At 24.6% G+C, this 15,569-nt stretch overlaps 2 protein-coding genes across 4 annotated transcripts in view; one reads left to right on the forward strand and one right to left on the reverse strand.

Moving 5' to 3' along the window:
- The window catches only part of LOC129608336 (1-phosphatidylinositol 4,5-bisphosphate phosphodiesterase classes I and II), a 285,565-nt gene that overhangs the window by 161,409 nt on the left and 108,587 nt on the right, over positions 1-15,569 (reverse strand). The window lies entirely within an intron of this gene.
- Positions 6,624-7,943, forward strand: LOC129608337 (lectizyme-like). The gene has a single exon (XM_055519799.1). It carries the CDS (start codon positions 6,660-6,662, stop codon positions 7,503-7,505), a length of 846 nt encoding a protein of 281 aa, XP_055375774.1. The 5' UTR covers positions 6,624-6,659; the 3' UTR covers positions 7,506-7,943.

Here is a 15,569-nt window from a genome sequence, read left to right on the forward strand (position 1 = left end):
TACTCCCCCAAAATATTTTGTTAGATCCGTTCTTACTTATCGTTGCATATTTGGTAATTAGGCTTTATTAATAATTTATTGAGTAATTACGCATTTTCTTAAAAATTAACTCCCAACCCTATAGAAGACGTTGTTTTCTTCTAGAAATTTTCATTTTTTGATTTTTCCGAGCACTGAATATTGTAAGAGCTAAACTGATAAAATTCATGTCTCCTTGAAAACTCACATCCAATTTTTATAACGTTACTGAGGATGCTATACAATCGACGTATACAGACATGTAGGTGGCGTATGACCCATAGAAAATATTTTTATTTTTAATATTTAAATCTCTGAATTTTGATCACAAAAAAACAAAATCATAAAACATTTAAAAAACAAAAGAAATTTGAACAAAATTACAGCCAAAATGGCAAAAAAAAAAACTTTTTTATTTTCATAAGCAACTAATTAATTTTAAAAGTATTTCCTGTCAACAGAGTCATTCATCTTTGTCGGTTATTTACTTTTCTTCTTTTTTTGTTTTCTTGTATTTATTCTGCTTTTATTATTATTACGTTTTGTATCCTTTATATGAATAATTTAAAATTAATGAATTAATAAAAAACAATTCAGAAATATTATGGCTGTGTGTAGATCGACCCAGGCATTAAATACAAAAGCATCTATATTTATAGTGTAAATATGCAAATAGATTAAGATATTTAAGCTTTATTTTTATATTTTACACAGCTGTGTATGAGAATTTTATTCTATGTAACTTTTACTTCAATTATTTTTATACTTGTGTGGCTAGCTAAACAGTTTGTTATCCCAACAACAAATGACATGATAATTAAAATTTACAACAGAGTCCGAAAAATAAAGGAATTTTTTGTTTTTTTTTCGTATTTTTGCAATTACCGTTTCCCTTTTGCTTCTCTATATATACATATAAAATGTTTTTTGAAAGTTTGTCGTATCAGTTTTCCTATAAACAAAAAATTTTAAAAAGGATTTAGTCCTTATTTTTGTTTTTTCTTATTTTGCCTCTTTTCAGTTTTTGTTTACTATATTTTTTTTTTTTATTAACTATTCTCTCTCTAATAAAGATTCTTTGATCATATTTCCTGCGCTTTTAACAGGATTTACAGGCAATTAATATGATATGTGTTATGTTTACCACTAATGCATTTAAAAGGATAAAGAAAACAAGAAAATATAAAAACAAAAAAAAAAAGAAAATATATTTTATCACTTTATAAAGGATCAGAAGGACTTCGTTTTGTTTTTATTTTATAACATAAAGTAAAAATAAGGAAATATCAACAAAAATGTTGGATAAATTTTTAAAGGGTTAAAAAAAAATTCCATTATCTCTTTTGATAATAAAAATTATTGTTTAATCCTTTTTTGCCTTTACCAGAAAATTACTTTTATTTTATAATTGGAAATCAAGGCTCAATAGCATCGGTTCGGAAAGAACTGCAAAAAAAAAAATTGCCTGTTTTACATAAATTTCAAAATGAGATCCTCAAATTTTATATTTTAATTTTAATATGGCAGCAAAAAAAAGCGTTTAATATAGATTTTATCACTGTTATAATTTAATTTTTAAAAATTGAAACTTGCAAATTATTGATAATTTTATAAAAAATGAATTCTAAATATACGATTATTTGAAGTCTGAAGGTCAAATATTAAACATTATTGAAATTAGAATGTAAAATAGAAAACAGGAAAAAATTGTAATCCCAGAATTGTTGATTATATAACCATCATTGTTATGGTGGTTATTGGTGGTTTATGACCTACATGCGTCCTCTTTCTTTGTAAATGAAATATTGCAATGTAAACGTAATTATATAACATATTTATTTTTCTGTTCAATCATACAATTTTCAATTTCAACTAATTTTACCTTGTCATTGGTCGGAAATGAAAAGAATAGCATCCAGTAAGTTTACGAATTTTAAATACTCTCTTCATTTTCTAATTTTCTATAATTTAAAATTTATAATTTGTAATGCATTTGCATACAAACTCAAAATATATTCAAAAATTTGAAAAATTTTCTTTTAAAGAAAAAAAAAAAAAAAATTCCCCTATAGATATGCAATAAATATCACTTATTTACAATAAGACATATGAAGTTTTTTTTTCGTAAAGTTTTTAAGTAAAATTTATTTTCAATTTCAATATTTACTATGCACTATACATAACATTATTTTAAGTACGAAATACCCTGATGCTATAAATTTTAATAAAAACACCCATACTCTTATATAATATAAATGTGTTATACTTATGCACCTATCCATTAAAAGAAAATATTAATATTACTTTAAAAGTATTTCTTATATTAAAAGAACAAAACGAAAGAAACAGAGAATAAAAAAAACTCTTAAAATAATCAAAATTTATACTATTAAAAACTTTTCATTTAAGTTCGTATAACACTTATAAAAGAGGGTATATAACAAAAAAACAATATGCAATAAATTTTTATCTAAAATCGATTTTTTTTTTTTTATAATATTTAAAGTAAATAAAAATGCGACGTCCTTAAATGTTTCAAAACAGTGCAGAGAAAAAAAAACAAAGAGGAGAAAAAGAGAGAAGCGTATAACAAAAAGTACAACAAAGTAGAACAAAAAAAAATGTTATTTTTGCTTCTTTTTTTTTTTTAATAAATCTTGAACAAATAACAGGATTTTTTTTTTGTATCATTCAAAAGTTTACAACAAACCCAACCTGTGTGCATACATTTAATATAACCACAAAATATACAAACATACATAAATGTTATACACAGAAATGAATACGTCATATATGTTATACACTAACATAGGAGGGTAAATAAAAATTGATTCAACTGCGAAGCTTTCCAAATTGACAAAGATTAATGGTTACCGCATTACAAAGGAAGGAAAATTGTCTATATTATATATATATATATATATATATACAGCCCCGGATTTATCATACATGCAAAGTATGCATTTGCAATGGGCGATAAAAAATAGGGGCGCCATTGAAAACTTAAAAAACCCCTAAATTTAAAAAAAAAAAATTTTCACCCAAAAAAAAGGATTCCAAGTTTTTTTTTATACATCAATTTATAGCGAAATTAACTTAATAAAATCTACCTACATGCAAACATAATATTTTGTTCCTACACATATTTTCTATTTGCACCATATAACAAAAAATGTTCATAGAATTAAAATTACTCATACATTTCTTTACTCTACACTACTCTTTCATTCTTATTTTTTATGTACTGTATATGCCTATAAACACAGAATATTATTTCACACAGCTGTATACATTCAAACGTTCATATATATAAGTGAAATCGTCTCATATAATATACATACATATATAGAAGCAATGTACGCAACAAATAAAAATATTCAAAAATACACATGTACACATAATTTATATTGTCTAATATGAATAAGATCAACACTCATGCGTACACATATAATTATCTCATAAAGCAAAATTTTTATTTTGCTGAGATTGCTCCCTATCAACACTCGCTCGTACACATATAATTATATCACAAAGCAATGTTTTTATTATGCTTAGTGGCTACACTCGTTCGTACACATTATATTTAAATTGTTTCATACATGCAAAATTTTATTTTTGCTTAGTTGGCGCCCACTCACCAAACAAACAAACACATTATTATAATGTATTACTTTTCTGTATACTATTGCATTAGTAAACAACAAGAACAAAACAAAAAAACACAAATTAAGAATGAGAATAGAAAGAAATTAGAAAAAGAGAATGAGAGCAATATTCTTAAATGATGGAAAGCATAGCTTGATATTGAGATTGTGTATACCAATATTTTGTTTTTGTTTAACAACAAAAAATTTTGAATGAATTTTAAAATTACATGATCGTTATGAATTTCTACTACTATGTTCTGCTTTCGTTTTTGAAAAAACTGTTATCAATCACAGAATTAAATTTTAATTGATAAAATCTACTACTTATATTGAATTGAAAAAATGTTGTTTAATAATCAAGTGAATGTTAAGAGTTTTTATGCTGAATTGATGTAGTGTAAGTCATCCAAAAAATAAGAGTAAAATGAAATGGCGCATAATTTGCTTCACACATTTATCTCCAAAATTAAAACAGTTAAGCAAAACGACATTCTGAAATTTCAAAACCACGAGCCTATAAATACCAGTAAATGCATTTATTTTAATAAAATCTAAAAAATATAATGAACAGTATAAAAGCTTATAGCTATGTACATGAAAAGCTTAGTTTTTAAGTCACAAATTTTAGAACGAAACTTTGATTTTCCTTAAATTTTTGAATGCAAGTCGAAACTTTTTTTATACGCTGCTTCATTTCTCAGGCGATTTGTGAAATAAAAAGCCAAATTTTACGAATAAAAATAAAAATAATTATAAAAATAAAAATAAAATTACGAATAAAAATAAAAATAATTTTTTACTTTTTTTCATATTCAAATAAGCTTTGAAAAAGTTCATTTGATATAATTTTCATAGAACCTTTTACAATAAGTTTTACTTACGTCAAAAAGTAAATTTTTTGGTTGTTAAAATCAAAAAATCAAGTTTAAGTGATTGATATAAATCTGATCATAACTTCATAAAAAAACGTACAGTTAAATAAATTACCTTGTTTTTGAATTTATAAAACAAAAAATTGAAAGTTTAGTTCCAGACTTTAATTCTATAATTCAGCACAATAAGGTTACAAGAAACTGCTTTATGATGCACAATGTGCAATGCCTATTAAATTTTGTTCACAGTAATAAAATAGATGAAAAGGTTGAAGGGGGGGGGGGGGGGGGGGCGCACTTTTTAGGAACCGCTTAGGGCGACGAATACATCAGAACCGCGCCTGTATATATATATATATATATATATATGTATAAATGCATATATAGGGTACTATTGTTTTAGTTATACGTATAAAATAAAAATATAAAAGAATAGTATTCGGTAGGTACCTAGTTGGTGCTTATAAACTTCTGTGTATAATAGTGAATTGAGCATATTAAAAAAAAATAAACAAATTCATTTTTTTGTTTCTTTCTGTGTATTCAGGGTATTTTTTGCTTTTTTTTTTTGTTATTGGTACTTCTCTGTGTAAATTTTTTACATTTTATCATTTTCACCTTTAATTTGATTGATATGAAAACATTTTTTTTTCTTGCATTTCTTTTCTTTTTTCTGATTTATTACCATCAGGTTTCTTTTCATTCTTATGTTTTCTTTAACGCGCGTATATTTTTTTCCCTGTGTATTCTCTATTCTTCGTTTTCCCAGTTTTTTTTTTTTTGACACAAATTCACGTTTATACTAAAAATAAAAACTAATTTCCCGTACAAATTCCTTAAACAAAAATAACAAAATAAAAAAATTAAAATAAGAAAAAAATTGCATACTTTAAGGAGATTAAGTGATTTTATTTCGTTTTCAGTGCAGGAAAGAAGAAAAAAATGAAATTAAAATACTTTTTATTCACTAGATACAGGGGAATCAGATTTATTTTTAATATTAGCTTTAATATTTAATTTTTTCTGTTTTTTTTTTTAATTTTAAATCACTTTGATTACACTTGAATTCAGCTGTAGATTAAATAAGAAAAAATTGGAATTTAAAAAATTCTTCCTCCTTAAGAATTCTGTTTTATATAGAAAGCTATCATTAAATTTATTTTTATTTAATTTGAATGAAATTGGAATGAAATTATTAATTATTAAGCAGATGTACTGTGCACAATAGTGTATAATAAAAATTATGGGCCCAAGTTTTATATAAATTGTGACACTGGGTAACCTCGCACTGTAATATAAAAACAAGAGCTATTGTGTCCCTTGTGGGATCTTAATACCTCTAATAAAATCAATTTGTGGGGTTGAATCAAGTTTATAAGATAAATTGTTGGAGTATGTACTGGATTCAACGAGAAATTTTTAATTTATTCGGAAGAACGTCCGACCATTCTATATGATATCGGAAGATAAATTAAAAATTCCGACCATTCTATATGAAAGAAAAAAATTCTATATAAAAAACACTATACCCCAGCCTACACAATATTTATTATTAATTTCATATCTTCATTGTATTCGAAATTCCAAAATTAATTTATGATAACACAAACAATAAAAAAGAACTCATTGAACATCGAAAAAAAAGAAAATTCAGAAGCTTGATTAATTAAATTGTGTACTCCACTTTCACCCCTTCTTCATTATAATAAAATAATATAAGATAAAATTTTGATTTGGCACTTGAAATTACACAATAAGCACTCATTTGGGGTGCAACTTCAATGATAACACCGCATTATCTAGCTCTTATCTTTTCAAGCACACAAACAATAGACATAAACCGGTAATTTTTATTATCATTTTATTATATACACTTTATCAAATAAGTGTTCTTCACTTTTTGATGGTTTTATTGTGTCACCCTAACAGAATCATATTAAATAATCGGACATTATCTATTTTGTTGTATTCAATTAAAATTATTATATAATAAAAAAAAAAATTTATCAATTATCAAAATTATTGGCCAATTCTATTCTATATAAAACCAATTCGCTATTATTATAAAATTTTAATATTCTCTATACTCGTGTAAATTTCGGTTGGAAATTCGGTTGGAACCATGAAGACAATATTTATAATTATAACATTTGGATTATTATCAACATTAGCATATCCACAAAATAATAATCATAATGATGATGATGATGAATTTTATATTGGTTTCCCAGAAGATGATATATCAATTAATCGTGGACGTATTATAAGTGGTAAAGATGCTGAACCACATTCAGCACCATATATTGTATCAATAAGAGAAGGTGAAAATGGTGCACATATTTGTGGTGGTTCAATATTAACTAAAAATACAATATTAACAGCAGCACATTGTCTTAAAAGTAATTTATATGTTGCTGTTGGTTTACATGATAGACGTGATACAACAAATTCACAAATAATTAAAGTTAAAAATTATATTGGACATGATAATTATAAAGGTGGTTCATCACCATATGATATTGGTGTTTTACATTTATCAGAACCAATAAAATTAAATGATAATACAATAAAACCAATTGATTTACCAATAACAAATGAAAAACAAACTGGTGAAGTAACATTATATGGTTGGGGACGTACAATTGCTAATTCATGGAATTTACCAAATATCTTACAAGTTGTTACAACTGATTTATTAACAAATGAAGAATGTTTAAATGAATTACCAGATAAAGATAAAAAAAATTTACATAATACAATGATATGTACTGGTAGTCGTAATGAGCATATATCATCATGTAATGCTGATTCTGGTGGTCCATTAGTACAAAAAAATAATGATAATAAAACAATATTAGTCGGTTTAGTTTCATGGGGTGTATTACCATGTGGTAAAGCAAATAAACCATCAGTATATACACATATTGGTTCACATTTAGATTGGATTAAAATTAATACAAGAAAATAGACACGCTTATATATATATATATAAAGTTTTATGTACACACACACCACTTAATATTCAAACATATATATATATACATTTAAATGAACATAATAATTGCATCATCTATATTTGTACACACACACACACACACACACAAATATTTGATATGAAACGAATGAAACAATTCAATTTAATTTTTTGTGGTAAATTGAAAAAAAAAAAGCAGCAGCAGCAGCAAAATAGAAACAAAAAAAAAAATTGAGTAATTTTATGGTCAATTTTCAATAAAAAAAAAAGAACAAGAACAACATACAACCAAAAAAAAAAATATATTAATATTTGTTTTATGCAGAACTTTTCATATATACAAATACAAATTTCATTGTATAACAATATAAGTTAATTAAAGGATATGCTTAATTTAAATTACTAAAATAATAATGAAATTAAAATAAATTCGGAGAAAATAAAAAAAGGAATTTTAATTATTATTATTGGTTTTCGGTTTACACATTCGAGTTCATTATTGATAGTATATTTTAATTTTTTTTTTCCCCCATTTTCGTCCATTATATGGGGTTAAATGGGCTTATTTATCAATCATATTACAATTTGAATTGAAAATTGCAATTAAAAACCACATGCGATTATTGTAAAATCAAATGTGAATTTTAAGTAACAATTCAAAATTTAATTTTTAGAGGTTTTTCTATTTTATTTATATTCTTTTTGAAGAAAATTACAAAATAATTAAAATAATATTACTGTAAAATGCAGAATAATATTTCCGGAATAGTTTCTTAAAATTAATAAAATTTAAGTATTCGAAATTTTAAATTAAAATATTATTTAATTATTTTTACCGACCGTATTGTGTAAACAATAGGTAGGTTATGTGATGGCAACAAATTTTGCATATCGAGTTTTCGGTGGGAACGTACTTCTCCATAGTGGGGAAGTGTAAATAAACTATTTTTAGCAACCTGTCGGTCTGTCGGTCTGTCGGTCTGTCGGTCTGTCCGTCTGTCGGTCTGTGTGTGCACGCGTGTATCTCAAGTTCGGCTGAACCGATTTTGATGAAATTTTATATGTAAGTTTGTTTCCACCATGGCACGGATCGATCAACTTTTGGTATATATCAGGCCTCGGGAACTGCACTTTTTAGCGGGCCTGTTTTACATTTTTGAACATTTTGAAGAAAATATTCAACCGATTTACTTGAAATTTTATATATAAGCTCAGCTCGACCGTCCGCAAAAATTCGTATGTTTTGGAAGAAATCAGGCATCGGCAACTAGACGTTTACTACGGGCCAAATATACACTTTTGTGTATATAAAGAGAAATAATCAACCGATTTCATTGAAATTTAATATATGAATTCCTCATATTAAAGCAATGAACATATAACTTTTTTGGAAAGATCAGGACTCGAGAACTGATTTGCGGGCCGATTTTACATTTTTCACCATATCCACAGAATAAATTGATGGAATTTCTTGAAATTTGATATTTGAGTTCTGGTTGTTACCGAAACTAACTGGCGAGCATTTCAGGGAATTCGGGTAGCACAAAGCGAAACTCTACTAAGAGCCCAATTTACATTTTTCTAAGTATGTTAACTATAAGCTTACTAATGTCCTAAAAATTGGAAAGAAGTATTTAGCAGACATTTTTATAATATTCTGCAACACTTTCATTTAACTAGACAATACACAATGCGGTCGGTTATGTGCTGACCACATCAGATTTTTATTAATATGATTGAAGAAAGGAATTTCGCATAAAATTGTACGATTATTAAGAAGCATGTCAGAAATACGGTAGTCATTATTCTCTTATCCACCGTTTCTACCCATTCATGGATATTCATGGGTATTTTTAGATTTTTTTCATTTGATTATAGTAATGAAAATTATGAAAATTTTCTTTCAGTTCATTCTTGATTGAAAATTATTGTTTAAACATGCTACCCATGTATTTCAATTTCTCGTATTTTATATACTAAGTTATAAGGACTATGATAATATTGAGTATATTGTTTTAGCGTATATTTCTTGAGTATCTACTCTAGAGCTAAGTATTATACAAATAATATTTTTAATACTTTATTCATTAATTATTTTTTGTGATTTTAAATATTTTTAAAAAATAATTCTAGCTATATTTGTTTGATATCTGATTTTTTGATAAACAATATTACTTTGAAAATTTTCAATAAACACTTCAAGTTTAATAATTGAAATCATACTATACATTGATATTTTAAGCGATACTTAAGGAAATAAGAAATGCTATTCAAATTATTAAGATTGAAATTTTTCAAAAATACGAGTACCATGAGTACATGAAAATTTTTCTAAAATATTCAAGTTCAAACCTGAGCTCAGTTGAATCTTCAATTAAATTTATTTGTACACATATGGGAAAAATTATCTACCCCATATTTCCCAAAATTAGCTACTCATCTTTAAATATATATGGACTGTAATAATGTACTGAACAATTCCTTGATTTTTTAAATATTTCTTAAAGAATCTTTTTTTATAAACCTTGAAAATTGTCTGATACTGCAAAAATACAAATTTCAAATTAACTCCAACCAAATCTACTCTAATTATTTTTTCAAGCTAATTTAATTAAATCTTATTACGCAAATTCTTAAATTAATTTTACTCAAACATTTTAAAATGCATGTTCCTTTATTAACATATAATAGCTAGCTGTATATTTTAATAAAAAAATAAGGAAATATAATTTCGCCTAAATATATGCAATTTATTTCAACTCAATTAAAACACAAAAGTATATAATAATAAAATGATACCCTCTATGTGTAATTTAAAAGTTTTTCATTTTTTTTTTTTTTCATATTCATCTACTGTAAAGAATTTTCCCAACTTCAATGAAGTTTTTACTTTTGAAAAAGAAAAAAAACAAATTTTCATTTAAAAAAAAGTTTTCTTTTCAATAACACTATACAAACATCATTCATCAAAACGTGTTTAACAAGTGAACGAGTGAAGTGATACGAGTGTATACAAGCACATATACAAACTGTTATATAAATTTTGAAATAATACAATGCATATACGATTGAAATCAAAGCCAAAGCATATTATTATTTAAACTTGTTGATAAAATTTTTTTTGATGATGATTATATTTTCTAACTTTGTGCAAATATTATATGAGATTGGTATATGAAATGAAGTGAAAAATCAAACATTTCTCTATAATGTTTCTATACTATAAAATATACACAATGTAATTTTGATTAAAATAAAACAGTAAAAATATATAATATTTAAATTGAACTTGTTAGATTTCTTGTTTAATCCTAAAACAGAGATTCATAGAGAATCTATGACATTCATAATATTAATTGTTATGACAATAATTATCTAGATAAGAATTTCCATAATTTTCATAAAATTTTTATAGCTAAACTTATTTAATATTAATTGTGTTATTTGCATTGGCATACAATTTCAATAAATCAATGAAAATTCTTTTAAGCTTTTTTCTGATTTTAACCATTTTATTGCCTCCTATTTACACACATTTTTTACTGCAAACATATATATATATATTTATAAAGTACTTTATCAATATATTCATAAAAATATGACCTGGATTCAAAAAAGAAACAAAAATGCTAGATATGATAAAATAATTTTATTTTATGTCTAATGGCCCATTACATAAATGTTGTAGTAAATAAAAAATATATTTTAAAAATTATAGATTATTTGGGTTGTTCTTGAGTGTATATTGGAAAATTTAATGGCTGAAATATTGCATTTCTGAAATTTGAAACAGATTTTCTATTTAATAGATCTGAATTTGTGCAGACTTTTTAATTAATTTTGAATTAATTAGATTTTTAAGGTTTTTCATTACAATTATTAACACAGAATTTTCCAGATGCTAATGATTTATAAAAACATTATGCATTCGTTTATTTTGCAATTTAGGCAACATAGTAGCCATCAATTCTTATATAATCTACATAATTTTTGCGAAGACAATTATTTTCCGCAAGATGTCGCTGCTATTAACCAAATTTTTGCAAATACGAATCAGTTTTCTTATATGACACAATTGAGATTATTTTTTGCTGACTGCCGGTCTTCATAACCCTCAACTTCCCACCACAAACATTCTAGAGGGTCAATTCTATTGTTTTCTTTTAAAACCTCACATAGTCTTCAATGCAATTATTACTGTAAATTTACTTACAACTTAATTATATTTTTTGGAAAAGGCAAACTTCAATTCATTTCATTTTCATTTAAATTCGGTTCCACTGTAATCAATTTTAATATTTAAAACTAAAATACACTCTAGAACTAAAATATACTCTAGAACTATTATATTCGTATATAGTTATAATAAAATAAACATTTAGAATTTAAAATAAAAAAAATAAAAGTTGATAAAAGAATTTAAATAAAACACACACACACACACAATTCATTTATAAATTCACTCCTTGAAAATATCCTTAATCTAGTTATAATAACATAAAATTTTTCCATTTCATAGTTTTAAAATAAAAGTTACACACACACATACGTTAAACAATAAAAAAAATGTTTATTTAACCTGTTTTTTTTTGTTTTCTTTGCAATTTCATTTATAAAAAAATAATGAAAAGAATGAAAAGAAAAAAATGTTGGAAAACTGTTGCGTAACATTAACAATGCATAACGGTAAATGTTAAAACAAAAAAAAAAAATGTTATTTGAATGAAAAATGAAAAAAAATAAAAGAGAAAATAAAAAAGTTTGAATAGACACAAGGCTATCGGAAGTTACACATATCAATACCTTTATACCTCTTTAATATAAATGCCGTTCTCATATGAATAGACACTCTTTATGACGTTAGAAAATAACATGGTTGGTTCTACATATTTTTTTTTTTTTGTATGCATTGCCACATTCTTTTATATACACACAATCGCTTTATAAACAAATGAATGAAATGTTAAGAGAAATGAAAAGGAAATTACGTTATTAGATTGTGACATAAGTTTTATGTAATAAAAAGACAATTATTGTATCGCGTACGTATTTGAGCAGAAATACAGGCAAAATCAATATATAAAATGTATAAAATTTAAATAAGAAGTTTGTTAGTTGTTTTTTACCCTTTGTGACTTTCTCTTTCTCTATCATAGTGTTTATTTGATAAATTTTTAAAATTATTAAAATTTTATACAAACCAGGATTCTATCCTTATTCCTGTCCTCATCGAAATAAGATAAAGAATCACTTACTTTGAAAAATATATTTAACAATCTTTGCTCAAGGCACTATTAAAAATAAAAATAGAGTAAGCATAAAGAATTTGAATGATTTAAATTATTGTCATATTATATTCAGTTGTTGCATAAATATAGGAGGAAAATGAAAAACTAAAATCATTTTGGTTCAACAGGATAATCGCAAGGGAATGTATAAGATAGATCTTTTCGAAAAAAAGCTTCTCATCCAAAAATTTTAATCTGAAATAAAATTAAATAAGCGCTTGAACATATTCAATAAAATTGCATACTTTTAGTCAACATAAAATTTATAAATTTTTAAAAAATATTTTAAATATTTTTTCATACGTTTACAAATGAAATGAGATTCGAGGAATTCAAAAAGTCACCATAATAATTACAGAAAATATGAATAATTTTTTTCTATGAAATATTGAATACAGAAAAAAAATTATGCAATTAATTATCCTCAAAACTTATACTTTCCCCCTTTTCCTTATCATATTGCTAATAACGTTATATATTTTCAGAATTCATTTACGATAAATTTTCCATTTCAAAATTAAATTACTTTTAATTTTATCTCTCTTTCATGCACATTCATTATATTATAATTTTTTTTTTTTATTCATTTCCTTTTCAAATATCCTCCTATACTTATGCAATTTTACAAAATATGATTTTAATAAAAATTTAATTTGAATTTCATTTTTTTAATGACTTCTTCTTCTGGTAATGAAAGTTTCTTTCCGCTTTACTTATAATAAATTGAATAAAAGCAAAACAAAAAAAAAATGCAATAATTTTTTTATGAAATTTTTTATTTCACTCAAAATGAGAGAGAAACCGAAAAAAAAAACCAACCCAAACTATATTAATAACGATTCTTTTTTTAATTTTATGCTAAGAGAAACCCAATTTGAAGCAATATTTAATACAAACATAAGATTTTACATAATCCTCATGTACATAATATACAAAACTGGAAAATATGAGAGAGGGAAAAAAACCCTTTATTTTTATTTCAACTTTTAAAAAGACTGCCATTTTTTTCTCAAATAATTTTTTGAGTAATTTTTAAAATTACTATAATTGCATCAATTTTAATTTATTGTTAACCAGATTTTATCATAACACTTTCGACCAATTACATAAAATAATTTTGTAGGCAACCCCTACATTTCTTTCTATTTTCACAACTTTACATAATATATGTATAACGCGAAATATATGGTCGACCAAACTATTGGATTGGAAAGAGAACATTTTAATATTGAATATTTAAGGACAAATCTACATTAAAGAAAAATTTTTGAAGATTTAAAGGAAAAACCGTTAAAAAAGAAATCAAATTATGTTGCATACATTTAGGATGAATACATTTAGGAAACCTTAAAAAGAAATTGAGTTAGCAGAATAATTTTTAATATTCGGATAAAAGAGGTAAGGTTTTTGCATGAAACAACTTTAATGGTTTTTGAATAGTTAATTGTCAAATTGTCAAATTGTTAGAAAACTATTCTAAATTAAGACAGATCTAATATACAAGATGTAATATACAAAGCTAACATACAAAAACACCGACAATTGAATAAAAGTGATGAAAAGCACATTTTTTTTCAAAATGTTAATGAAAAATCTATCAAAACGAAGATTATACGAACACCATAAATTTTGACCGAATATTAACGCAATATTGCAATATTACTTCCTATCAGTTCAAAACACATTAACACAACACATACGTATATGGCATATACACATAGACGTATATAATTATACGTATTACCACATAATGTACATACTTTTGACCAAATAAAATTATACAATTTTCTTCTCTCCCATCTCTTTATTCTGTTGTCCCTTTTTTTCACTTAATTTTAAAAGAGAATCCAGAACATTGAGAATCAGCATCAAACGAACAAAAACCGAAACAAGAATATGAGAAAATCAGAAAGAAAAAAATGCAAAAGAAAAGTAATAAATTTTCATTTTAATTTTACAAAATAGAAAAATTGAATAAAATTATCGTTCATTGTCCTTAAATTTATTTACGTTGTACATTTTGTATATACCAATAAAACTATGTAAGTATAGTTTTGGATCACATGAAAATGGAATGTCATTTTTACACTGTTCGAATAGGAGATTTTATGGTACCTATTTTTGTGTAGGTTATAGAGAAAAATTCACAGGAATTCACAGGAATTTTTTTCTATTTCTGCTCCTTTTTGTGTTGATTAAACAAGTTTTTCCACTTAAAATATTGTGTAAGTTGTAATGGTCTCAATTTACTCGCATTCGCATTTCGTAATTCACCCCCTCCATATAAATTAATAATTATGTTTATGTCCGACACTTTTAATATTTAATCCTTGGTATAAAATAAAAATATAATTTATATGAATTATTTTTGTGCTTTTTATTTTTTATTTATGAAGAAAAGAAATTACAATTTTATTTAAGACGGAGAATTTTTTTCTTAAAATTAAAATTTTCTTGAATTTCAATGTATTAAGAAAATTACTTTTCATTTTTCTTTAATTTTTTGTTTGTTTTTAAAATAAGGACAATATTTTGTAGCAAGGACAGGCTGAATAACGAAATGAATATAATTTTTTCCCATATGTCTTGAATAATCATTTATTTGAACTACGAAATAAGGCATACTACGAATAAGGGGTGTAAGGTTAAATTTTCTGAATGATTTTTATAATTTTTTTAAAGCTACTGTTATTGTGTCTATAGTTTCACTAAGACATCGAGTGGTCTAAAATTTATATCTTCTACACAAAATCAGGTCATTGTACCTCTC

The sequence above is a fragment of the Condylostylus longicornis genome, unplaced genomic scaffold (assembly GCF_029603195.1).
Source record: "Condylostylus longicornis isolate FDR11 unplaced genomic scaffold, ASM2960319v2 ptg000031l, whole genome shotgun sequence".
Classification (NCBI taxonomy): domain Eukaryota; kingdom Metazoa; phylum Arthropoda; class Insecta; order Diptera; family Dolichopodidae; genus Condylostylus; species Condylostylus longicornis.

Excerpts from the sequence above, each read along its gene's own strand:
- LOC129608337 (XM_055519799.1), top strand. The coding sequence starts at position 6,660 with ATGAAGACAATATTTATAATTATAACATTTGGATTATTATCAACATTA.